At 36.5% G+C, this 26,948-nt stretch overlaps 1 protein-coding gene across 4 annotated transcripts in view; it reads left to right on the forward strand.

Annotated features, from left to right (window-relative positions):
* TBL1XR1 (TBL1X/Y related 1) overlaps window positions 1-26,948 on the forward strand; it is a 147,757-nt gene that overhangs the window by 89,915 nt on the left and 30,894 nt on the right. For 3 of the 4 annotated variants that reach the window (XM_081029016.1, XM_081029018.1, XM_081029017.1), the window contains one exon: window positions 18,113-18,215. The exons of the other annotated variant lie outside the window; for it this stretch is intronic. In XM_081029016.1, the coding sequence (XP_080885142.1) occupies window positions 18,158-18,215 (58 nt within the window). In that variant the 5' untranslated portion in view covers window positions 18,113-18,157. The remainder of the gene's footprint in view (window positions 1-18,112; window positions 18,216-26,948) is intronic. 4 annotated transcript variants of the gene reach the window in all.

A 26,948-nucleotide genomic window follows, 5' to 3' on the forward strand; every position in this document is an offset into this window, starting at 1 on the left:
GTTTGAAAGAAAACATCAACATTCTGATTTCGAGTCTAATAATCTTTTTACTACTTCCCGGTTTTGAAAAGAGTAAAATAGCTGTGTTTTGGGATACAGGAGGAAAGTACCAGCTATCTTTAATGTTGGTATTTAAGTAACCTTCATAGATGACAGTTGAAGAACAGAAGAATTTCAACACTTGTAGTTAGAACAAAGAACTAAAAAGCAGGAATGTGGTAATTTGCGGGATGTTAGAATGATATAAATATACAGCTGGTCCCCAATTTATGATTGTTCAACTTTAAGTTTTTTGACTTTGCAGTGGTGTGAAAGCAATATGCATTCAGTAGAAACTGTACTTTGAAATTTGAATTTTGATCTTTTCCCATATATATGTGGCATGATAATTTATGATCCTGGACAGTGGCAGCGAGATGATTTTGCTCAACTGTAGGGTAATGAAAGTGTTCTGGGCACGTGCTAGGCTAAGATATGATGTTCACGAGGTTAGGTATATTAAAATGCATTTTCTTTTTTCCCCCCTCCTTCTTCCACCTCCTGCCTTGCAGTTCAAGCCTTTGTTTCTTTGTCTAGCTGTGTAGGACACAGCTCCCTGGCCCATGCTGGTATTATGAGCCGTGCGCTCCGCCTGGCTGAGGCAGTCGGTCGCCAGTCATCAGTCGTCAGCTCATGGCAGTTCTCGTCGGCTGCTGGCTACTCATGCTGGCCACTGGCCGCTCATGGCAACATACGGCAGTCCGCTGTAACCCACGGCAGCCCACAGCAGCTCACGGCAGCCCACAGCAGCCCACAGCAGCCCACAGCAGCCCACAGCAGCCCACAGCAGCCCAGCTCCAGGGAGAGCCGTTGTTCAAAGTCTTAGCTGTAGAGGGCACAGCTCACTGGCCCAGGTGGAAATTGAACCTGAGACCTTGGCGTTAGGAGCACAGCGCTCCAACCACCTGAGCCACTGGGCCGGCCCTAAAATGCATTTTCAACGTACAGTATTTTCAACTTAATGATGGGTTTATCAGGACATAACCCTGTTGTAAGTCAAGGAGCATCTGTATTCTTCTCAAGGGTAGAGTACATTCAAGGAAGGTGCTGTGTGGCTCGATAGATACTTTGAGACCATAGACTGGAGCACTTAAACCTGGCTACATGGTTCAGTATGAATGTGGAAGCTAATAGGTCACAATAAATATATGTGATGTAATCAGAATTATGTTTTATGTCCAGGAGGAGTCTAGGAGACTTTGAGGCAATTGTACTAGTACAGGTGATAGGAACTGTAGAAAAGAAGGCATGGCTGAAAGTGCTATTATATGTCATAAAAGATAGAATCTAAAAGATTGCAGGTAAAAGCTGAGATAGGAAGTTAAATCCAACACGATACTAAAGTTTTAAGTGTGGTGAGTGGTAGAATCCTTGATAGTTTTTGGCAAGAGGAGAATTCAGGGGCCTAAAATAAACATTGCCCCCAGATAATGCTGAGTTATGAGATTCTGAAAGGATTTGCGCATCAGCCAGAATGCTTGGAGTGGAAAATGTCAGGGGATGTGTTACAGAGTGGCGCATAATGGGAGAGATGGTAGTTTTCTTCTATTTCTTCCCAGTGGATCCTTAGCGGGAGAGTAGAGTGAAGATCAGAAGGCTGTAAAGAAGTCAACTGTGCTTAGGGCAGGAAGAAAAATCAGTGAGAGATAGGAGAGAGGACACAGTCAGGAAGTCAAGTGTTGGAAGTTTATTTATAAGTATGTTCTTATTTATAGTTTTCTCAAATGCTGGAAATGGCAAGGGGTGGGAATCAAGGAGTATGAAGACCCTTTGAATTTGGGGGTGATTAGTAACAAAGTTACTTAGAGTCCATAAGGTGAAAAGCAAAACTAACAATAACAAAAATATTTTTTCTTTACACACGTACACATATGAGGTGGGATTAAACAGTACAGTGAATGTTTAAATTTTAAAAAATGTATTACAGTAAAAGACACATTGCCATTCCCCCTCAGAATACTCCCTCTCACTTTGAACACACTTATCCCCTCATTCTTGCCACTTTCTAAAGCAGTTCTGGAAGTCCTCTTGCGTGAGTGTCTGTAGTTGTGCTGTCATGGCTGCCCTGGTGTCCTGAATCATTTTGACTTTGGGGAAGAGCCAGAAGTCATATGGTGCCAGATCCGGTGAATAAGGTGGATGAGGACATAATGTAATGTTTTTATTTGACAGAAATTGCCGTACCAGAAGCGATGTGTGACACAGAGTGTTGTAATGATGGAGGATGATTTATGGCACAGTTCAAAACACACCTTCTCTCAACCATAGTTCACACACTGTTACTAAGGTTTGTCGTGCCGTCTTCCTGTATGGAAGATCCCTGCCTTTCCGTTGGATGGCACTCGGCAGCAGCATTTACTGTATTTTGTGATCACAACAGAAATGCTCTGTGTCATACATCACTCCTGGAATACAGCAGTTTCTGTCAAATAAAAACATTACGATGTTTCCTCATCCACTTGTTCACTGGATCTGCCACCGTGCAGCTTCTGGCTCTTCCTCAAAGTCAAAATGACCGTGAAAGGAAAATGTTTTGAATCAAGGCAGCCATGACAGCGCAACTAAAGATACTCACGAAAGAGGACTTCCAGAACTGCTTCAGAAAGTGACAAGAACAATAGGATAAGACAGTTCAAAGCAAGGGGGATTAATGGCAATGTGTCTTTTACTGTAATTTTTTTTTCTTATTTAAATATTCACTGTATTTTTTTTATCACACTTACTCTTAAATGTGTGAATGTGGTTATATGCATGAATGTGGTTATACTTTTTGTATTGTATACTTCTTGTTTACTTCTTTTGAATAAGTTTTTCCTCCCCCACTAGTTTATTGTTTTTAATGACTATATAATCCATGAATATTATCAATGTATCACAGTTTTATTTTAGGACTTCCCCCCTTTAATGGACATTACTTTTTTTTTAAATTGCGGAATATTGGGGAACAGTGTGTTTCTCCAGGGCCCATCAGCTCCAAATCAATGTCTTTCAGTCTAGTGGTGGAGGGCGCAGCTCAGCTCCAAGTCTAGTTGCCGTTTTCAATCTTAGTTGCAGGGGCACAGCCCACCATCCCATGCGGGAATTGAACCAGCAACCTTGTTGTTCAGAGCTCGCACTCTAACCAACTAAGCCATCCTGCCGCCCCCCTTTTTCTTTTTTAGTCACTGAAAAAACAGTGTTTCTGAAATAAACGTCCTCAGGAAATTGTGCTTTTATTTCTCTAGTTTGCATAGTATATGAGTTGGTTGAACTGCATGACATTGTTAATTGTTTGACCATTTTAACTAAAAATGAAAAAGGCAAATTCAATGGCCCACTCTAATATTTTTACTACAGAAGGTTTTCTTCACATTTCCACTTGCAGTGTGTGGGAATAATCTTTCCCCACATTTCTGCCAGAAATAGACATTCAAGTCTTTTATATTTTTACCAGTTTTAATTAGTGTAATTTTATTTTTTACTTTGATATATGTTTCCTTAATAACTAGTAAATTTTGCTGTCTGACATAGTTTTTGAGTTTCTACTCTTCGTTAAAAAGATTTTCTGCTCCTTTGGTAGTTTCTTAAGATGCATGTGTGAATAGGTGTGTACATATACACATACACACTTATTTATAGAAATATTTAAGTATTAAATCCACCTGGAATTTATTTTTATTTATAGAAAACCTTTATTTCCTTTCAGATGGGTAGTCACTTGTGACAGCACAAGTCTTCACAGCAATCCAACTTTTCCCTTTGCTTAGATCTTTGTATTTTTCAGTAGAATATTATATTTAGTTGCATAAATGCTGTGCCTTTTTTGGGGTTTTTTTGCAAATATTGAATAGTTTTTTGCTTTTGTAAACGGAGTATTTTCTCATCTGTATTTGTAGGTACATATTACTGGAATAGAGATAACGCTGTTGTTTTTGTAGCCACTGTATTAAATTCCTTTATAAAGGGCTAGTAATTTTGCTTATGAAATGATAGTTTATGTAGACGATCTAGTAGATTCTGTGGTAATTTTCTTCTCTTTCATATCTTTTTCCCTACTTTTTCCATAGAGCACAAAATAATATGAATAAAATAAAGATTTTTGAAGTCAACAAAAAGTCAAGGAAGTTCTAATAACTTTTACTAAAGAAGGAAAGTCAACTTAGAATGAGGGGCTTTTTGTGAGATGGGGTCCTTGAGGGAAATTAAAATATTTGAAAATCCATGATGGAAAATTTTATAAGGAAGTTAAAAACAATAAAATGATTGCCAAATTGCCCAGAGGGGCAAAATGATATTAGGTGCCATCATTGTTTGAGGTTCACATATGTTATAGTGTGTAAGTAGGAATTGGCAAGACTGCTTGAGTTGAGTGTCAAGATCATAGCATTTGTTGTTGAAATGTCTGATTAGTAGAATCACATGAAAATGGAGGGAGAACAGATAATGGTCCAAGGAGTTGATGCTGGACTGGAGGATGCTGAGAAATATGAGTCACTGTGGTCACGCAAACCTGTTCTGTTAGCTCAAAGTAGCTCAAAGATTTAAGGAGTTTGCAGTAAAAAAAAGGTGTGTGTGTGTGTGTGTGTGTGTGTGTGTACTGCGTTTTGTTTTGCAGTTACAGGATTTAAAGACAGAAGTTTTGAAGTATTTGACATGATGTAAGCCGTGGTTTGCACGACCTGAGGAACTTGTTAAAATATGTGCTTGGGCTGTGCCTCTGACTTGCTGAAACTTAAGGCTTTTCAGGGTTGTCTCGAAGTTTATGACATTACTTTTTGGAAAAGGTGCCACAGGTGATTTTGATATACCTTACTAAGCAAGAACCACTGGTGGGCTAGAAACTGGAGTGTGGGCCTTTTTCTTTCTTTGTATTCATTGTTTGGTGAAAAATAAATGGAGATACAAGTTAGGGAAATTGAGGAGGTAATGGAGAATCGGAATGGATGAAAAAGAACATTGAGTTTTAGTAATCATTGAAGATTTTTGGTGTTTTTAAACACTACTGACTAGTAAAAAGAGCCTCCCCCTGCCCCCCAACAAATAGTGATTGAGTGCCTTTTATGAATCAGGCTATATTCCAGGCATAAATACAGTAGTGAATGATAACGATCAAGTGTCTGCTCTCCTAAGGCTTGCATTTTTTTGATGAATGTAAATAACTTGTCGTTCCTAGAGTATTTGTTGAGTCACCAGTGTTTGAAAGATCTCACCTATACTACACATTGTCGATCCCAGTATTGTTTTTTTAGAGTAATGGTCTATGTAAATAAAAAATTAATTTTTAAATGAATGCTTTCTTTTGTTGCTATTACCTCGAACTGCTTTTTTGTTGTCGTAACTTGTGCCCTAAAAGCTGCTTTTACCATTAATATGAGGGACAAAAAAGAGAGGTGAACCCGTTCCCACTACATAATGGAAAGAAGGAACATTATTTTAGTTATAGCAGTCTTGAGTTTCAGCATAATGTGCTTCTTAAATTCAGAACAGATGAGAGGGCAATAATTGCAGGCTCCTATCTACTGGCCGTGAATAGATTTAAAGCCTTTCATATATTACATAATCCAATGACATCTGGTCAGGTAACCAGAACAGAGTAGAGGGGTGGAGTCCACCTCGGTATCATCTTCTCGCTCTTCCTCTGCCAACCCAAATCTCTGTATAAATTTTGAAAATAATAGCGGAAGCTTTATACTCATCTCCATTTTGCACAGTCACTATTTCCATGGGTTATGTTTTGCATAACATTCATACCTAGCTAGTGCTATAGCCATCCTTTATAGTTTTTATAACTAATTTTTTAAAGAAGAAAGTGATTACATATTTAAATATAAATGCTTTGAGATTTTAATTAACCTGGGCAAACTAGAACAGGAGGGAAAAAAAATCTCTTGTTTCCTTCAGCTTTATAGCCTATGATTCTTAATATATTTATATATCAGGTTGTATATAAATACAGGTTGTACATAAATACTGAGGTTGTATCAGTTAACAGTTTATTTTCTATCAGCAGACCTGAAGAAAATAATACTTTTCCTCCTGATTTGTATTATACTTACAATTTATATTTTGGGCTTTCAGATAAAGACAGGACCTAGAAAATGTCGAGGCACCTTGAAGTAGCATGAAAATAGGAACAACTTTAGTCTTAAAAATTTGTATAACTCAGTTCAAATGCTTATTGTTTCTAATTTAATATATATTCATTTTCATTCTAGCATTGTATATAACTTTTTTATTATGACCATAACTCTTATTATCACATTACGTATTTTTGAGATTGAGTGTTTTGAGATCTATGGCCCAAACAGAACTTCATATTCTTTGAAAAAATATTTTTCCTTTTATTTGAAAAGAGAATTATGTAAGAAAGTTGTGCAGAAAAGGGCTTTTTTTTTTTCTAAGTTACATAATTGAGATAAAGACAAAGATTAAATATCTGGTGACCAGATGGTAGTCAAAGGGTTTCTTTATCCTAATAAGAAAACTTTACTACTAATTCCTTAATGTTAATATTTTTGGAGTAAATCAAACTGATTCTGAAGTTGATGTCTATGGGTGTAGACAGTATCCTCTTTTCTCTAAATGCCTTTCTTCTCCAAGAGATGAGGTTGAGAGGAAAAAGAAAAGCACTCTCTCTGTGTCTCACTGTTCTACCTTAGGGTGTTGTGTCTTTAAAACTATTTCTTGAGCACCTGGTGTGTATTTGCATTATGCTGCAGGAAGAGGACTATTGTAATACCGGTACTTGAGAAATAGTAAATTGATCAGTGTGGTCGTAAAGGGTATGTTTTTGATGAAAACCCTTGGACTGCATCTAGATGAACTCATAGGGAGTCATCACTCTGGGTCTGTTTACTTTCCTGAGAAAACAGAGTCAGCCCAGGATTTCATATTCAAATCAGAATTTTATCTTTAAACAAAGTAAGGAATAGAAGACTAGGATACATGTTGAGTATGACATAAGAGTCATTGTATGGTCTCTATACTTACTGCGCTCGTCCTTTTATATAGCTTTTCTTACCCTTCTCATTACTTTAGAGGTTAGGTTAGGCTTTATGTGTTACCTTGGTCCAGAACAGATACAAACAAGCCTTATGAGAAACTGGAAGAGATAAAGGGAATTAACAATTTTCCTTTTGTCTCCCAAGTGACATTGTCAGGCAGTTGGTTTTAATCACAATCCAAATAAGGTCTACACACTACTTTTGGTTACTAAATTTAAGCCTCTTCCACTTGCTGGTAGAAGAAATTCATTCATTTGTCCTGTTGAATATCTCACCTTCTGGATTTGTCTAATTGCGTCATTGTTGTATTGCTGTCACATTACACTGTCCTGACATTTCTGTAAAGTGGTAGTTAGAGGCTTGATTCAATTCACTCTTACTTCTTTGATCATGAAGTCTAATTTTTTCTTCCTTTTGCGTCACACCAAGAGGCACAAGCCATCTGGTCGACTTACTTTCCATGATGTTGATGTTGATCGGTGCTGAGTATTGGGAGTGCTTCTTTAAGGGGGCTTGTCTGGGGAAAGGGAGAAGAGGAGATTCTAGCCAGAGCTGTGTTTACTCATCAGTTCTGCCAGGTCTAGGGTTCTCTACCTGACAAAAGGGTGAGAATGGCTTTCATACAAGGATTTCAAAAAGAAAGCCCTATCATCCTAAGTTTGAATTCTTTTCTAACATAGCCACAGCAGTTATTGACATGATTAGGAGTAACAAAGTGACTGCGGACCAGTAGTTGCTTGGCATTATTAAACATAGGTGTGCCTCTATTCCCTGGATATCCTCCACTCTCTCCATCTTCTCTGTTCTTTCTTTTGTGTCCTCAAAGTGTAAAGGGGCAGGTATGGAATTTGTACCAGATATAACCTGGAAATCTGACTGTAAAGAATTTCAAATTTGTTGCTCAGCCACCTCCCTTTATTTCTCATGTAGCTACCAGATTGAGTATATGATTGAATTGATCCCGTAGTGCCAAAGTCCTGGGTTATTTGTTTCCGTGTGTGTGTGTGTGTGTGTGTGTGTGTGTGTGTGTGTGTGGTGAAGAAGGCTGCCATTACTTAGTTTTGAATATATTATGTTTGGAAAATAAAGGCAGCAAGACAGAGACCAGCTTCATGTTGCAGTTGGTGGGAAAGGGATTGCAAACCTTACCATTTAACACAAGTGCTGAGACTAGGCAGACCTGCGGGGCAGTGTGGGTCTGCAGCCTAAGAGAAGGAAGTGTGTGGTGGTGGTACTGCAGCCTCCACACTCTTCTACAGCTTGTAATAGTAGAATTTGGTAAGAAATGGGATGCAATCTGGAATTTGCCTGTGAAACCTATTCTTTACAATATCATTCTTTATATTAGTGGACTTCTATATTAGTACAATATTCTGGGCCTAGAACAGTGCCAGGCATGTGTTAGCTTTTGGTAAACGTTTGTTGAATGAATGATAAATGTCAGTAAAATTATTGAATCAAGTGGGTGTATCTAGAAAGAAGCCCATTTACAGAGGTGTAGCCTCAGAAGATTTATAATTTTCACTCCATCATGTTTGAGTTATCAGATTCCATATGTTTTATCAAAACTAGAAAGAACTTTTACATCAGGATCTTTATGGCTTTTAAGTACCTTTTTTGTTCATTAGCTATAAATTTATTGAATACCTAGGCATATTCCAACATGATCATTAACAGAAGTCAAACTAAAGATTTAGGTCATGTTACAATCTGAACACGTTGTGGCTTAAGAGGCCTGTTTCCTCAGGGAAAGTCTTGATCTTTGCCCAAAAAATTAGCACCAATATTGCCAAGAAGAAATCAATTTTTATACTAGCAGGTCTCAAACATTTTGGTCTTAATACCTCATTACATTCTTTAATTTATTAATGACTCTAAAGAACATTTGTTGATGTGGGTTATATCTATCTTTGCTGCACCAGAAATTAAAACTGAAATTTTCTATTACTAACATATCGTATCATAACAATAAACCCATCTATGACACATTTTATAAAAACTAACTATATTCCAAGATAGAAAGTTTTCATGAGAAGAGTTGCATTGTTTTATAATTTTGTAAATCTCTATGAAATCTCTGGCTTGATAGAAGACAGCTGGGTTCTCACATCTGCTTCTGCATTCACATGTTATGTTGTTGTAGTTGAAATACATGAAAAAAAATCTGGCCTTACAAAGATACATAGTTGTAAAATTTTCAGATCAGAATAAAAAGTTACTTAAATAAATTTGTTGGATATTTCTTGGTACTACACCAAATTTCAACAAGTAGATAATTTCTTAAGAGTTAGTTATAATACAAGATCTGAAATTGTATCAGTGAACTTTTTGTATTCTGTTACATTAAAATCCATTGGTCTTTCTTGAACCTTGAATGAATCTTGAATGGATGTTTCCTCATGCATAATTTTGTACTGGTTATTATTGGGAAAATATTTGTTCACAGAGTTGCTCGGATCTTCAATATGTTCATTATACAGTATAAGAAACCAGAATCATTACCATCACCACTGATCTCATCAGAGAAGAGTATTGGGAAGCTCTCAAGCTCAGGGTGGCTGATAAATTTTCCAAATCCTAATTTTTTTCTTAAAAGCTTCAGTTTTATTTTTGCCAATATGTATCATTAGTTGTTTTCTTTAAAGTGTCAGTTTAACTTACTTTATTTTCAAGAAAACATCTACCAAATTGTCAATCTGAAAAATCATACTTTGTCCATTATTCTTTGAAATAAAAGTGGCATTCCATGAAAAACGTAGCTAGTTCAGCTTGCAGTTCAAACAATTGCACGGTGCTTTTCTTTGAGACAACCATCATTTTAGTATGCAACAGAAGTGCTTTTATGTGTAATTAATGTTTTATTATACATGACCTTAAGATGTGTTTTTGAGGATGAAGATTTTAATAAAATTAAGCTTTTTTTGCTACCTCATCAAGAAAATTCTTCAGTGAAACATTTTTGTGAGTCTTTTTTTTTTAGTGTACAGTAGTGAAGAATATAATAACTACTAGTACAGCAGGGTATTCCTGCTTTTATTTGCACTAAGATGCAAGCAGTTTTACCTTCTGTTGCTTTATAACATCAGTGTAAATGTCAATTCAGTGAAGAACGGCAAATAATTTCTTAGTAATAGTATAAAAATAATTTTGGCTTCAAGGACCCCTTAAAAAGTCTTGGGAACCCCATGCATGGGTCTACAGACCTCACTTTGGGACCTGATTTCTGTACTAAATAAAAAGCTGGTCAAACTATGTCTCAGACTTGACAAAAATAACAAATCTATTTTTTTGTTTTGAGTGCTTTGAACAATGTTAGTGAAGTAAGTTTACTATGAAATGGACAGAAGTTATCTCTTAATAATAATATCCTACTAAAAGTCCGTCTGCAGTTAGAGAGGGTGTAACCTGACTGGATAGAGGACATGGGGAGGGTGGACACAGCAGGGCCACGGCGTGGTTGAGTGATGCACTTGGTTTGTTCCTACCTGGGTTTTCTGTTTGGTTTTTAAACAGAAAATCTGATAGGACAGTACCGTTCTCTCCTGGGAAACTGACCTATGAGAATTTCATGGTGGATTTCTCATGTTTTCAGTAAAACTTGAAAGCCTCTATTATCAATATCTACTCCATTTTCTTTGGCTTTTATCCTACAGATTTACGTGTGTGTGTGTGTGTGTGTGTGTGTGTGTGTGTGTGTGTGTGTGTGTGAGTGTGAGTCTGTTATCTGAGTACTAACCTTGGTTTAAGTCATCTGCACTTGATTTGATCAGCATTTATTGCCCATTGGGATGAATGTTGATCTCTTCTTTACACTTTTCCCCCCAGGTTTTGTCACCTGATCTGTATTAATCATGCATTTCTGCCACCAGAACAATCTTCTGCACATTTTCACGTCTGCTTTTCCAAAGAATTTACTGAGTATACCAATCCATGGACACTTGTTTTGATCCACTAGGGCTCAGTAGTTTCATAAAGATGATTATAGGTAATATTTATGTATAATTCTATGACTGTTGCACACGGTGTGTTTTTATTTTGCCTGTAATACCTGTTTTAAGCATATTTCATATTTGAATCATCCATTCAAATGATTGTCTTTTTAAAGTTTTAGCTGCGAGCTGTACATAAACAGGTGATGGGTTGGATTTGGCACTGGCCATAGTTGGCAGACCCCTAATCTACATCACTGTTGAAACAAATGATTGCCATCAGAAGTCTGTACTAATAAATAATTGATTTGGTATACCATTTGCCTGTGCCTTTATATAAGTTTATAAAGGCTAGTTGGTCCTAATAAGCATCATAAGTAATAAGTGCTTAAATGTTTCTTAATGAGGTAGGCTCATTTGTTTCCCTTTCCCTCATTCCTGGAGATATCCATCTGTGCTCTGACAGTTTAAAATCTTCCAATGTGCTTTTGTAAGTAAGCCTAATTAAAAATCACTATGTCATCTAGTACTCTGTGTTGGCCTGCAAGATTTATATGTAATACCCTATACACGAGTATTTGTACTGACTTGAATCATTGACGTTTAAAAGTGAAAGAGACCATCTGCTTCAGTTTCCTCACGGATAAGGAGGCCTAGAAGATTCATATGATTTGTCTAAAATCATGTAGGCTACCTAAGATCTTATTTCTCTGTCATGCTATCTTTAATTTACATCTGAGAGCTCTAGATTACAATGAGAAAGGGAAGGAAAATTAACTTAGAGGTTTATCCCTTCTAAGTTATAATCATACTTTAAATTCGTAAGATTTACACTTTGGATCTTTGGTGACCATTAATCTGATGACAAACAAAGCAACAACAGCCAAAAGAAAAAATTCTCACAGCACAAAAATTGCCCACAACTACTTAAAAAAGAAAAAAAGGAAGAATAAATTAGCTTAAAACGTACACATTGCCAGGCATACTCAGGACAGTTATCCAAAAGATGCTCATGTGCCAAAATGGGGAGGTGGAAATCAGTGCCAGTGCCTGCTGATGTCCCTTCACAAACTACTTTTTCCACCTTTTGTTTTTAAAGCTACACTTGTTTCTTTTGTGTGTGTGGGGGGAGGAAAGCTATAGACTTTTCACTGGGACATAATATTCAGATTATTAAAGATACCCTCGTAAAAAAACGTAAGACAAATGAGATACAGAGCTGATGATTTATTCTAAAAGGATATTTTCTCCTTTTCAATAGAGGAAAAATTGACTCACGAGATTGGGACTTTAAAAATATAGTTTAAACTCAGCATTTATCCTAATGTTAAGAGTGGTAGAACTTTTGTTTGTTGTAAGGAAATACACTACTTTGCTCTATTTGGACTTAATATTATAGGCAGCCATACATGTTTGACAGATAAACCATAGTTATAGTTTAGGGCAAATACACAAAAATGTATATACACTATTATTTGCCATTAATGCTGTAAGAAATAAGCCAAATAGTTTGATTTTGCTGTATTGTTTTTAGTTTTTAGTTTGATTAGTATTGTATTAAGAAAAGGTGACATACGTATTTCATTTAGAGCTTAGTGTTTCTTGAGATTATCTGATTGTTTCTAAATCCTACTATTGCATTTTACAGTTTATAAAAGTAATTTGGTAAATATGATTTCATTTCATCACTAAAATTTTGTAAAACCCTTTAAGACTTAACCATTGCAAAAGTTGAGAATGTACTTTATGCACATTTTAAGCTACATTGCCAAAGACTTCAAAGCAAAGTCTTAAAATATGCCTGCCTTCATTGTACCATATTTTATGCACACAAAAATGACATTACCTAACATTGGTAGAATTTTAATTATTTTAATGAGATGGGAAATGAAGGGTAATGCATTTTTTGGTGCTGTCCTGAGAGTGTTTCATGAGGCTGGGGTGTGAGAAGGGAGCAGTGGGGCGCACTCAAATGTTAATGTATCCTGTTAAACTCATCGTCTTGGATAATTACAGAACAGGGCGGATTCCTAAAGATAGACAGCGGCAACTTTCAAAGGCATATCCTAGCAATTATGAACTTAGTATCAATGATTTTAAAGGTCTTCAATGAATGATCAGAGAGGTTTTTAAGAATCTGGGTGTATATCAGTTTCCCAGGGCTTCCATCACAAAGTACCACAGACTGGGGGACTTTAAACAATAGAAATTTATTTTCTCACAGTTCTGGGAGCTGGACGTCTAAGATCAAGGTGCCAGCAGGTTTGGTTTCTTTTGAAGCCTCTCTCCTTGCCTGGTAGGTGGTCGCCTTCTCCCTGTGTTGTCACATGGCCTTTCCTCTGTGCACATGCAGCCCTGCTGTCTCCTCCTCCACTTACAAAGACCCCAGTCATATTGGGTTACATTCAAATTATTAAAGGTCCACCCACCCTCCTGGCCTCATTTGAACTTAATCACCTCTTTAAAGATCTCAGCTCCAAATAAAGTCACATTCTGAGGTTAGGACGTGAACATAGGAATTCTGGAGGGACGCAGTGCAGCCCTTAAGGTGGAAGTAACTGCCATGACCTCACTGAATGGGCAAATTGATTTAATCTCTCTCTGTTTTATTACCCTCCACATTAACACACTTTTTTTGTTAGTTGTGATAGTTTGGTATTTTCTCAGTGTCTTGGTTTTAAGGAGAGAATTTGACAGAGCTTTTTATAACTCAGTGGGTAGCATGGCAGCAGCTGAACTGTTACTTTGCTTCACAGCAGATTGAGAATTCACACCCAACAAACAAAATGATACATGATTCTGTGTGAGGTTACAAGCTGTTATTTAGCAGGGTATTGTAGTGATCTTTTTGTAATTGCAGAGACTGGCTGACCATTTAGGACTGCTATTCACATCACAGGCCATGTAAGCAGTGCGCAGGGCCTTGGCAACAGGTGTCATGGCTGGGTATTAGCAACGTCTTAGCATCCTCTAGTGCTAAGGATTTTGATTCTTTGTAGTCATTACATTATTTTACGTTATATATTCCTTACTGTTTTTTGTGGGTTTTTTCCCTGCACTGAGGAAAGTCAATTTAGTATGGCAATAACATTTCTGAAGACACAGATCTGTATGTAGAAATGCTGTTCTCATATGTGTCAGGGTTCTTACTTTAAAATGAGGAATATACTATTGAAGAGGAAATAATGTGTGTTAGGCTTAGCCCCATACATAGCACGCAGCAATTACTCAATAAATAGGATATTCTTTCGCTTCATTTTTCTTAACATACAAATCAGTGGGAAGTGGTGTGCATACAGATAGTAGCAAAGATAACTTGGCGCATTTCAGACATTGTGCATTAAAAGGAAGATTAGCTTCTCTAACACTGTCTGTTACAGAAACCTGTAAACCACCTACATTTTACATCCTTTGCTTACTTGTACATTGAGACTAGGGGTGTGTGCTTTCATGATTTTCTATGTATTTTCTTATCTAAGTTTGAATTAACTTGTTGTCTTACTCCCTAACAACCTGTAAAGTCACAAGGTTTAGCCCTGGTTACTTTATTTAGCCATGTCAGCAGCATCCACCAGAGTGCCTGGCCCATTGGAAGTGCTCAGAGTATTGGCTGAGTAAATAAAATAAATTCGTCAAACAAATAGTGCTTCAGTGCATCTCCCACTCCCAGGCAGACTTTGTTAATCGTAGTGTTCCCTTTTCACTTGTTACTACCCCACTCCACAAATGCATCTAATCAGCATTTGTTTGGATTGGTTTATTACCCCAAAGTGATATAAATACAATGATTGCCCATTATCCACATTTTCACTTTTTGTGGTTTCAGTTACCATGGTCAACCATGATCTGAAAATATTAAATGGAGAATTCCAGAAATACACAATTCATAGGTTTTAAATTGCGCGCCATTCAGAGTAGCGTGATGTAATGTCACTCCTTCCTGCTCCTTGCTGCGGTGAATCATCTCTCTATCCAGCATCTCCACACTGTGTGTGCTGCGCACCCAGTAGTCACTCCGTAGCCTTCTCAGTTCTCAGATCCATTGTTGCAGTATCGCAATGCTTGTGTTCAAGTAACGCTTATTTTACTTACTAATGGCTCCAAAGAACGAGCGTAATGATGCTGGCACTTCAGATAGGCCAAAGAGAAACTATAAAGTACTTCCTTTAAGTGAAAAAGTAAAAGTTCTCAACTTAATAAGCAAAGAAAAACAGTCATATGCTGAAGTGGTTAAGGTCTGTCATAAGAATGCATCTCCTATCCATGAAATGGTGAAGAAGGAAAAATAAATTTGTGCTAGTTTTGCTGTCACACCTCAAAATGCAAAAGTTATGGTCACAAGTGCGTGGTAAGTGCTTAGTTAAGATGGAAAAGCCACTAAATTTGTGCATGGAAGCTGTGAACAGAAACCGGGTTCTGATTGACAGCAGTGTATTGTGCCAGAAAGCCTTGAATCTGTGACAACTTCAGCAAAGGACCCACTGAAATGAGTGACCACATTCACATAACTTTTATTACACTATATTGTTGTAATTGTTCTATTTTATTATTAGTTACTGCTTTTAATTGTTTACTGTGCCTGATTTATAAATTAAACTGTCATAGGTATGTATGTATAGGAAAAAAGTACAGTATGTACAGGGTTTGCCATGATTTCAGGCACTTGAGGATCGTGGAATGTGTCCCTGTGAGTAAGCAGGGGCTACTGTACATAGAACATTCAGCTGATTAATTACATTCTTTGAGTTAATTTTTTTTTGGGGGGGGTAGGTGTGTGCCTTTTTCTTTATATGAAGATAGTTGTTACTCTTCCTCAGTGGTTTCTCATCTCAGTAAATGGAAGTACCACCCATCCAGATGTCCTAAAAGAAACTTTTTATTCTTCCTTTTCCTCATCCCTGTATCCAATCAATTACCCTTGAGTCTACTTCCTAAACATCTTTGGAATTCCAGTACTTCTCTCCAACTCCAGTACTGCAGTCCAAATTTTTTAGTCTTTTAGATTTCTGCAACATCCTCCTAATAACATTGCTTACTTTTTCCAGCCCAATTTCTTTTCAGTCTGTTTCTCATATAGCCAGGGTGATCTTTTAAAAATGTAAATCAGGTCATTTTCTCTACCTTGCTTAAAACCTTTGAGTGTATTAATTTTCTCTAGGTGGTTCTTCAAGGCCCCTCCGAATATGGTTTTGTCTGTGTGTTTCAAGCTTCACTTAATGTTTTGTTACTCTTTCCTCACTAGCCCTTCCACTGACTATTACAGTTCACTGGATCACTTCTATTCCCTGCGCCTTCCTCCCCCAAACTTTCATGTTCTCACTCTGCTCTTGTTCATGTTTCAGGTCAAAACACTAGTACTACTTTCTCTAAGATGTATTCCTAGACTGCTAAATTTGATTAGACTTTGCTTTGTGTACGTCCATTGGAAAATTATTACCTCCTTGTTTGTCTTTTCTGACATAAAAGTTTGATGAGTGCTGAGTTACCACTCGCCAGTTTAGGGCAGTAACAATTCCTGTCACATAGTAGCCTACTTAAGGGCTTGTTAGTTTGTTTTGTGATTTTTAAATGTACTGTTAACTCGACATAGTAAAGAGATCCATGAGGTGGCAGAAGAATCAGCATAGGCCTGTAATGTTAGATACCCCTTTATACTGAATAGATGTTAGTATATCCTTTTTAAACAAATGACCAAGAAACTATAGTCCCTGGCTAAATCTGGCCCCTTAACCTTTTATAAGGATATAAGCTTTTTTTATAAGCTAAGAAAGTTTTTATTTTTATTTTTAATTTTTAAGGGCTTGAAAAAAAGTCGAAAGAAAATATTGTATGACACAATGTCATGCAGGGTGTCATGCGGGGTCTCTGGTCCCGCTCCCCACATAAGAACGCAGGACATGGTGAGGCCAAAAAGGAACACCAGCGGAGCCATAGATAGGGGAGTCACACCACTATATTCTCGTTAGCATCTGGGTTGGAGACACAGGAATTAGGAGCCACACACTCTGCAACCTCCCGTCTGCCTCTCTCTTTCAACCAACCTCACTTGCTAGCTGCAATCTGTGTTTGTTAGCTCAGCCACCATCTTCTTGCTAGCCCCCATTTGCTTCTAGCATAGCCACGGCAGTTATATTAGTGGTGAATGGCTCACTGGTTACAGCTGACGGCCAACTAGCCACAGCTGTGGCCATCTAGTCACAGTTGATGGCCATTTACTACCCAAGTGAGCACCTTTCCACATGAGGCCGAAAGCCTGGAAACTGCTCTAGAGCCAAGTTTCCTGGCTCTATTCCCCACACAGCAATAACATAATTAAATTTAAATTTCAGTGTCCCTGAATAAAGTTTTATCAGCCGCTTTCATTTGTTTACATACTGTTTGCTGCTGCTTTTGTGCTACCGCAGAGTTGAGTAGTAGTGACAGACTGTGTAGTTGGCAAAGCCTAACATATTCAGTCTGGTTCTATACAAAAAAAGGTTGCTGACTACTTTAAATTATTTCTGTGACATAGAATGGATCCGTGTAATTAGACATTTAAGTATGTCTCAGCTTTCCTTTTTTCTCCCTTTCTGTGAGTTCAAGGTTTAACTGTGTCCATTAAGATAAGAGTATCATTTGAGTTTTCAGAACTGTAGTCCAGTCTCTGCTTTGCACATACCTAGGGCTTCTTGAAACTTGAACATTGCTGATTAGATGTTGAACAAATAGAGATTTCAAATCCTAGGAAATTGTGTAGACAAAAACCAGTGTAGATGTCTCACCCCCGCCGCCTCCCACATAATGGTCTAAAAGCAGTCTTTTCCTATATAAATAATACTCTGATTCTTAAAATTTACTATTTTTACAGTTAAGGAGAAAAGGGGAACAACTTTTTATGCTACTTGATATAATCATGAAAATATGCTAAAGCCCTTTTATAAATTTTGAATCATTTTTGCCAATATGTTATCTTGCAGAAAAATAGACCCAGCCATGTTTTGGTTGTGTAATCTATTACTAACTATTGGAAGTAACCTTATTTGTTAGGATTTATTATTTAGCAATATAGAACTTTCATTTTACATCATTTAATAAAATCAAATGGTTTTTACAACATTGTTTACATTTTGTTTAAAAATATTTTATTGAGAAAATACTTAATTAACTTTGTTTTATTTTTAGGGTTATATCCTGTGTTGTGACCTCATGGTTTAAGTGGGAATAAAGATGAGTATAAGCAGTGATGAGGTCAACTTCTTGGTATATAGATACTTGCAAGAGTCAGGTGAGTACTTTCATAAAGTAAATAGGCCTCAAATTATTTTAATATTCTCAAAATAACCTTTTATGCATTTGAAATTTGTATCAGTCCAAACTGTTGAACTTTGTATGTTTCCTTAATGTCTGGACTGCCATTTTAAAGCTATGTGTTACTGCATGGTTTAACTCTCTGACTCTTTCAAATATGTTGGAATCATCTCAGGCAAATATTTGTAACAAATGGTTTGGCTTTCAGTGTTCAAAAAACATCTTTATAACTTGTTATGAACCCAGATTATTGTACCCGGTTAGTAGGAACATATAAAATTCAGATACCATCAATTTGATAATGTACATTCACAATCCTTAGCTAAATGTTACTGGTCCTAATTGCAGTTAGCATTTATTTCTAAAGCTAAATTAACCATATTTTTTTCTGAATACTTTCATAAATATTATCCCAATTGATTAAGTGTATCCTTGATCTGAATATTTAATAACATATATATTTACTAGAGGATGATTAATAAATATAAATGATTGAAAGTCATTTGTAATAAATAATAAATCAGTGATTGTCCAAGTTTTCTAGACAGATTAAGAGGTGTTGTCATAAAACAAGGATAAGTACAAGGGAAAATGTGGGGTAGATTAACAAAAAAATGTAAAAGTACAAGAGGGAAAACTCGAGTTGTATGGGGCATATAGGTGGTGGAAAAGATTGACTGCAATGGTAAGTGCAGATTGTTAACATGAGATGGAATTATTTGATTCTTGAAAATATAGTAGAGAGGGTGAATTTCAGAAATTATAGCTTAAATCTACTGTTTTAGTAGTAAGTTCGAGGTTGGTATAAAAAAAGATAATTTTGGTAGTTGCATGTGAGAGAGGACGGAAAGAATAGGGCCTTGAGCTCTCAATTTTGGTTTTGAAACAACAGTAGCTCTTCTTATAGGGCTTAGCTAGTTGTCCTTTCTTACACGGGGAATGCAAACATGGCCTTAGATCTTAGACTGCTTGCTGAGATGTTCCCCAGCTGTCCTCCAGTGCTGAGCTTTCCCCTTGGGCAGAGAGACGATTTCTGTTCCCAACCAGCATGGAACAGCTCCTGAAACAGCTGAGAAAGGGCAGGGAGGGAAAAAGAAAAGAAATGAGAGTAGCCAACCCATGCAGAATAACTTGTTAGGAAGCTTTGAAATAGTAGATCTTGATTGGTTTTCTTTTTCGACGGGTAAAACTGGTGTTGAGGTGGATCCAAAGCAGACATCCACACAGTACTTTGAATATGATAAAATGATTAATGAAGTGGAAAAAGTGATTGTTACGTATGTAACATGTATATACATGTTTGAATATTGTTATGTAGCATAATACTTTTTGGGCAAAATGGAAAGAATGTATTGGGTCATAATACATTCTGACTTTGAATCTGACCACCATTTAAGCCAGAGCTTTGAGGCCTTGGACACTAAAGCAAAAAAATGTTGTGAAGGGTCAGTGAATGGGTAATGCATTTTAACGGCTTGTAGGTGTATTGCAAAGGCAATTATTGAGGTTGAACCATATGAAACTACTGTTTCTGGAGATGTGAAACGGTTGAATAGCCCAGCAGCTAGCCTGTGGTTCCTCCTGTGTCAGGTGAGGGAGGGCAGCGTGAAGTTGGGGGTGTTAATGAACTCTCAAATTCAATCTTGTTTCCAAGGAGAAGTCCACAGACGGATGTTTTATGTTGTGACAAGGAAATACAGCAAGGAAGGGGGCAGTAAAATAATACTTTGAGTTCAGTTCTGAAAGAGTATCCAGTGATTAAATACCAAAAGTCTTCTTAACGTTGCTTATGTTCTCAAAGAAAACCCTTCTAAGTCCCATGTTTTAAGGTGGTTTATGTTGCAGTAAAAATAAAGCAAGAATTCCATTTAAAAAAACTTTCTATGGCAGACTGATATTTACCATATTGAGTTTTTATAATTGCTTAGTGTATTCTTAGTGTATTCTTTAGAAAGCTTTATACTTTATAGTGTACTGGTGATGAAGTGATGTTAAGGCACATCTTTAAAAAATGGGAACGCCAGTCGCTTTATACAAGTTGTAACTTCCTGTTTACATTGTGATTTATAGGGGAAAATCAGACTCAACTGATGACATTTTGACTTATGGCAGTTTTTCTAGGAGGGCAACTTGCAATAAATTTAAGAACCGCCTATACAAGAGTTCTAAAGTTTGACCACCTGCATCAGAATCACTTAGAGAATGGTGATTGGTGCCCAGGAATCTGCACTTTACAAATGCCCCAGGTGATTCTTGGGCATACTAAAGTTTGAAAGCCACTTGTCTATATTAGTTTTAGGACAGTTAGAACTTGACAAGAAAGTTGACAACAGGTATGTAGTATGTTCACAATATCTTGAAAGAAAACTCATATCTAGTTACGGGATAAAGTAGAAAGCATGAAATATTGTACACATTGAGATTTGGAATGTGAGAATGTCTCCTAAAGATGGAGCTGCCACTAAAAGAGGTGTATTTGTATTTGTCGGCAAGGTTTTTCAGGAATGATGATGAGGCCTGTTTATATCATTAAGGATACCATCAGATGTTCTTTTGAAATTACTTACAGGACTAGGAGATGAGAAAGAGTTTGAGAAACGTCAAGTTCTGTCAACTCAGGACAGGTTTCAGCTAGAGCTCAGAAGCTAACCCATCTCAGCACTAGCCGCTTTATCCAAAAGCTCTTTCTTGGTTCTGATTTTCATTTATATGTAAAAAATTGTCCTTTTGCAATTGGTTTTATTTTGAAGTCACCTAGTTCAGAAATTTCTTCTCTGGGTTGTTTTGGGGATTCAGTGTTACTTGTTATTTATCACTATCACTTCCAAGAGATGCTTATTGAGAATTAGTCATTGTATACCCAAGAAATATGATGCAAATTACTTTTAGGCCATAAATATTTCTCTTCAAAGATTTAAAGTAATACAGAAGAAATTAGAACCTTAGTAATTACTACTTTTAAGATGCTAGTTTCCTATAAAAAGAATGCTTTCCCTGTAAAGGAGTACTGGTTTGAATTAGGAGATAGAAAATAAAGAAATAATCATGACAGAGTATTTGTGTAAAGACATTAAAGGGCTGGCTGTTTCTGCCACATAAGAAAATAAAAGTTCCTTCTTGCTTATATCATTATCTGAAATCTTTAAGTCAGAAAGTGCAACAAACACCTTAAAGTTATGTTCTGTTTTGATAAATGTGTATTTAAGAAATAATGTTTTTCAGTAAGAACTTCTAATATTCTCTACAAACAGTACTTAATGTTGACTGGGCCATGGTATCTATCTCCAGAGGGGATTAAAAGCACCTAAGTTGTTTTAGTTTTAAATACTTTATGTGGTGATTATCTTATTATGACTGCTATCAGCATCAGAAGACGTTATCTTAAAGTCCTTCTTTTTCCCCCCAAATTATATAACTTCTCACATCTTCAGTTTCCACAACCATAAAATTTGTTGCTTGTTAAAAAGGGATTACACTGTGATATTTAGCCTCAAATGTTTTACAGATGTCTGTTTGAAACAAGCCATCCTCCCCTATTTATTAAAACTAATTAAGAGAAAAGTATATTTATTATAGGTTGTTTTTATTAAGTGTTGTAACTTTTTATTTTTCTCAGTTTTGTCTACAGAAAATTCACCCTAAGCAAATTACTTTGCTCATCACCATTTTGTACTTTTAGGAACTAGAGTTCCATATTCAACAAGTATTTCCTAGGAATATTTTATTCCTAGGAATAAAATGTTATTTTTTTCTCTTTTGAGATGACTTAAACGTTGAGTGTAGTTGGCGTGTGCAGTACTGTAAGCAACAACTGCCTCGATTCAGTGTGCTCCCTTTCATTAGTGTTTGCCCAAGGGTATTCATACTTTGATTGCCCGAATATTCATATCTAGCAGTCATTCAGAGTAAGTACTAAGTGGTACCTGCTATATGTATATAGTAGAACTTGGTATAGTATTAATTTTAGAATTGGTTTGGACCTTTTTAATCCCACCCCCCTTTTGTATTTTACTATTGACTCTTTTGTAGTTATTCACAGGTTTAATTTTTTTCTGGAGTTATTCCTGGCAATTATTTGTGAACTCGTAGCACTGTTTTTCTTGTTGCTTTGTGTGGGATGTAATTTTATTTTACTGCAATTGTGTATTTGGTTGGGGTGAGAATTTTTGATTGTAGGTTTCATCTGTTGCATGTTTAGGATCTCAATAATTTTTCTACTTATATACTTGAATGTTGGATGCTATGAAAGTTTATTTTGCATCTTATGATTGAAGACTAACTGGAAAATGCAAAAACAGTATGTCTTTATTACTGTTATTTCCTAGATTGTGATTTTGAATACTATTATTTTTAAAAATACTCACATTTTTAGAACTGAAGTTCATCTTGCCGTAAGTCTCCATTTATGTAAAGGTATGATATATGTAGGCTTAAAGCATTTTGTTAATGAAAGCATCTTGTCTCTCCTGCAGCCCACCTCTCTCCACCGTTTTCTAATCTTTTCAAAGGGTGTCTCCCTGGATATAGGCCTTGCAGCATATGTCAGACACACACACAATTTAGAAATATAAATATGACCATAATAGGCACAAACTAACCTGAATGTTTATGTATAACATTAAGGTTCTGACCTATTACAACAAAGCCCATTCATTCCTGTGTTTTTTCCCTTTTTCATTTAATGATTTTTGTATTAACCCCTACAATAGCTAGTAAAATGTCAGCAATCAAATGACAGTGTAGTTCTCTTGATGCAGATTAAGGTATCTGGGTTAGACAAACATTCCCTCCTACATATGACCCTGCTGGTGCCATTTATAAACAGACTTTAACAATGGACTGGATAGAGTCAGGTTAAACTGGCTGCCAGTAACGCGCCTCTAGCTACTATGAAGAACTAGAGTGAGGAGAACGCAGGATCTGGTTATGTCCACCTTTAGTCTTTGATGTTTACACGCAGAGTGGTCAGCCACAAAAGTACAAGTAGGTACACACAGTTTTGCTTTATAATCAAGTAAAATATGTATTAACATTGATTTGACACATGTAGTTGTTGTATACATGACTAAATAACATTACACATCAAGCAGCTGTCATAAGTGCTGGTAATTACTATATTTTTATACTTCCAAATCAGTTTTTCTTCTCTTTTTGTCTGATGACTATTTTTTGCTGATAGAAGAAATTCCTATTACACATTCCTACTGACATACTTGTTAAAAGACAGAGGTCTTTGAATCGTTGCCAAACAGAGAACTTGTTCAGTCTTAATAGTAATCTTTTCGTGTTTTTAGGAATATCCAGCATAGAAGGGTATAAGGACACATATACATTGCTGATGGGATTCTAAATTTTCACTATTTGGGGGGAAAGCAATTTTCATACAAACTTCCTTTAAAATGCTTGTCCTCCTCAACTTTTGAGGGAATCCATCCTAAGGAGGAAAAACAATTGTACATGGCAAAAACCTGTATATGTAGATACTTGAGGTTAACATTCTTTTTAAATAGTGAACATTGGGAAAGTCCAAATATCCAACTATGGGATGAATAATTTACTAGCTGAGTACATTTGTTGGTTGAATATTATAATAAAATTATTTCAGAAAGTTTAGTTCATATGAAATGTTTTGTAGTTGTATATATTTTTAAGGGCAAAACTGAGACACGTAATTGTATAACTAGTGTATTTTGCTGGAAAAAAACAACATGTAAAGAAAAAAAGGAAATACAAACATATTAACGGTTGCATTTGGGTTTTAGTATTGTAATATTTTTCTTTCTCCACATTTTCCTTTAAGTGCTGGGTCTAACTCTTCAACATCCAAGATCCCCCTACTTCTTTTTACCTTTTCTAAAATCTTTTAAGTGTTTAAGTGTGGAACTTTTAATCACCAATCTGGGTCTGTGGGACAGAGTAGGAATGGATTTGGGGACAAGGGAGTGTGTCGTGGTGGTGACAGCAAGGATACAATTTTCTGGGCTTTTCTGATCTGAAGCTTAAATAGGGCCTTGGGTAAATCAGATTTTCCTTCTGGTCATGGCCATGCGTTGTGATAATAGTTAAACTTTGCCCTTTTTTTTCTTTCTTTCTTTTTCTTGTTCAGACACCCTATACCACAACCATGAGGTTCAATGCCCATTTTCATGTTCCTATATTCTCTGTTTGTAAAGTAGAGTTGTCAGGCTCTGGGGGACTAACTCCCCTTTGAGAACACAATCCCTGTCATCCCAAGGGAGAGTATGCCCTGAAACAGTGGTATTCAGAAAATGGTGGTTTTGTGATCTTGTTTCTTACATGGGAATGGTGTGTGATCTCATGAGTAACCTACACACCACAAAACTTTGTGGTTTTCCGCCTTATTCCTCTCTGGAATCTCTTTTCTACCTCCCAAATTTCTTAATCACCCTAGTGAGTGTGTAGAGTACTTGATTATAGAGGTATTATTTATATCTGATTTGCTCTTACCCATAGAAGGAAGGGATGTTATTTTGGGCAATCAGACCAGACTCCCAACATTTCAGATTTACGTTGATCCTTTTTGCCTTCCATCAAAAGCTGTCCCTGAAAAAGTATTTCCTGCACATATATTTACAGATAAATGGAATTTTTTTCTGACATACCCCTGGTTCAAGTTTTAGTTTTGTTTTTCAAGGATGATGTAAGTTGTATGCTTTTTCTGGATTCATAGATTTTCTGCTGTGCCAAGATACATTGTAGTAGAATTGTATTCTGATTTAGCAAATGTTTATTGAGCGCTAGTTAAATTAAGTAATGTTCTATTTTTCCAGATTAAAAGATTACTAGACAGGCAGCCCAGTATACACTTATACATACACACAACCATAGACACACAGTGTGGTAAGTGCCATACGCATACAAATTAATGGATTAGCATAGAAGAGAATGATCAGCTTTGGGGCAGTGGAAGGAAAGACTTCACCTCCATTCAGATAGGAGAAAAGAGCACAGGACCACATAAGACCCAAAGAAAGACATGAGATAACAGGGCATATTCAAGGTGTTACATGTAATTGGTAATCACTTGGAATTTGATGTGCAATGGCAAGAAGTGTGGGGGTGTGGAATTGGGGACATGAACCTAGACAGATAGGTAGGGTCAGATTGCAAAAGCAGCAGTGTGCCATACTTAGAAGTTTGGCCTTTATTACGAAGGCCAAAGGGATCATTGAAAGTGCACAAGGAAAGAGTGATAGGATCGGTTTTTGTTTTACAAGTATTACTAGGTTGGTGCAAAAGTAATTGCGGTTTAAAAGGTTAAAAATAATTGCAAAAACTGCAGTTACTTTTGCACCAACTTAATAGTATTCTTGCTATAGTGTGGCAAATGTACTGGACTAGGGAAGAGAAGAAGGGAGTTTATGGCAGTAATGATTCACGCAAAAGACTATGGGGTCTAAACTCCAGGTTTTGGCAGAGAAGGAAATCCTACAGAGCAATAGGATTGCTAGGTTTTGGTGAATGGTGGAATGAATGTCAGGGGACTAGGTGGGAGTGAGGGTGACTTTGAGGTGTAAGGAAGTGAAGTCAGAAATTTCTAAAGAAGTTTTGGGGGAGGGGAAGAAGAAAAAGTTTTGAACATAATGGTTTTGAGCTGCCATGCAATGTTATAACTAGAAATAAAGAAAAAATGAGAGTTGAACTGCACATTTATTTAAGCAGAGCATATACGCCTAAGTGTGGACCTTTTTAGAGTAAACGTTAGTAAGAAGTGCCAAAGCAGTGCTTAAGGACCACTTCAGGGTTATTTTGCTATTTGAGAACATTCTAAGCGCATGTGCAGTAACTTGAGGTATATGTACATAGCTGCGTGATAGCTTCTCTCCTTGTCTGACAAAACCAATTCAGAAATATATGCAGCATTCCTACCAAAATTGACATTGTGCCACCTGCAACTCTTAGGATATTTTTGGACATAAACTTGAACTCCATCATCTAGTTAAACAGAGTTTCAATATTATGATTTTGATTATTTCAATTGTAGTCATGAATTAGTGCAGAAATCCTAGACTTTACTGCGATTTATAAGGCTTATGAAAATCAAAGTTTTAAAAAGCTTGCTAATAAGACATCTTAATGTTTCATGCATGACTGACACCACTTTCTAACACCCTGAGTTGAAACAGAAGAACAAGGATGCAATTTTTTAATTTTCTGTGACCGTGTTTCCCTGAAAATAAGACCTAGCCGGACAGTCAGCTCTAATGCGTCTTTTAGAGCAAAGATTAATGTAAGACCCGGTCTCATTTTACTATAGTATAAGATTGGGTCTTATATAATATAATATAATTGATATGATATGATATATGATATGAGATGAGATGAGATATGATATGATATTACCGGGTCTTATATTAATTTTTGCTCCAAAGGACGCATTAGAGCTGATGGTACAGCTAGGCCTTATTTTTGGGGAAACAGGGTAGTGAACAGGAGCTCACTCTGCCTTACTTAGCTTTACTGTTGACCATATTCTCTCTCTAGGAGCATAGTAGTAATGGCCATGGCTTCTAAATGAATCTTTATTCTCTTAGTGTCTGTTTTTTCATATGGTAATTCAGATTGTAAAATAAAATTATATATGTGCATGATGTAGGCCCTGCATAAATGATATTGTTTATCATGAAACCATACTTAAATCTTAAATCTCTAAACCACGTGGCCCCTTAGCTTTTTTCCTATTAATGAT

The sequence above is a fragment of the Rhinolophus hipposideros genome (genome assembly GCF_964194185.1).
Source record: "Rhinolophus hipposideros genome assembly, chromosome: 2".
NCBI classification, from domain to species: Eukaryota; Metazoa; Chordata; class Mammalia; order Chiroptera; family Rhinolophidae; genus Rhinolophus; species Rhinolophus hipposideros.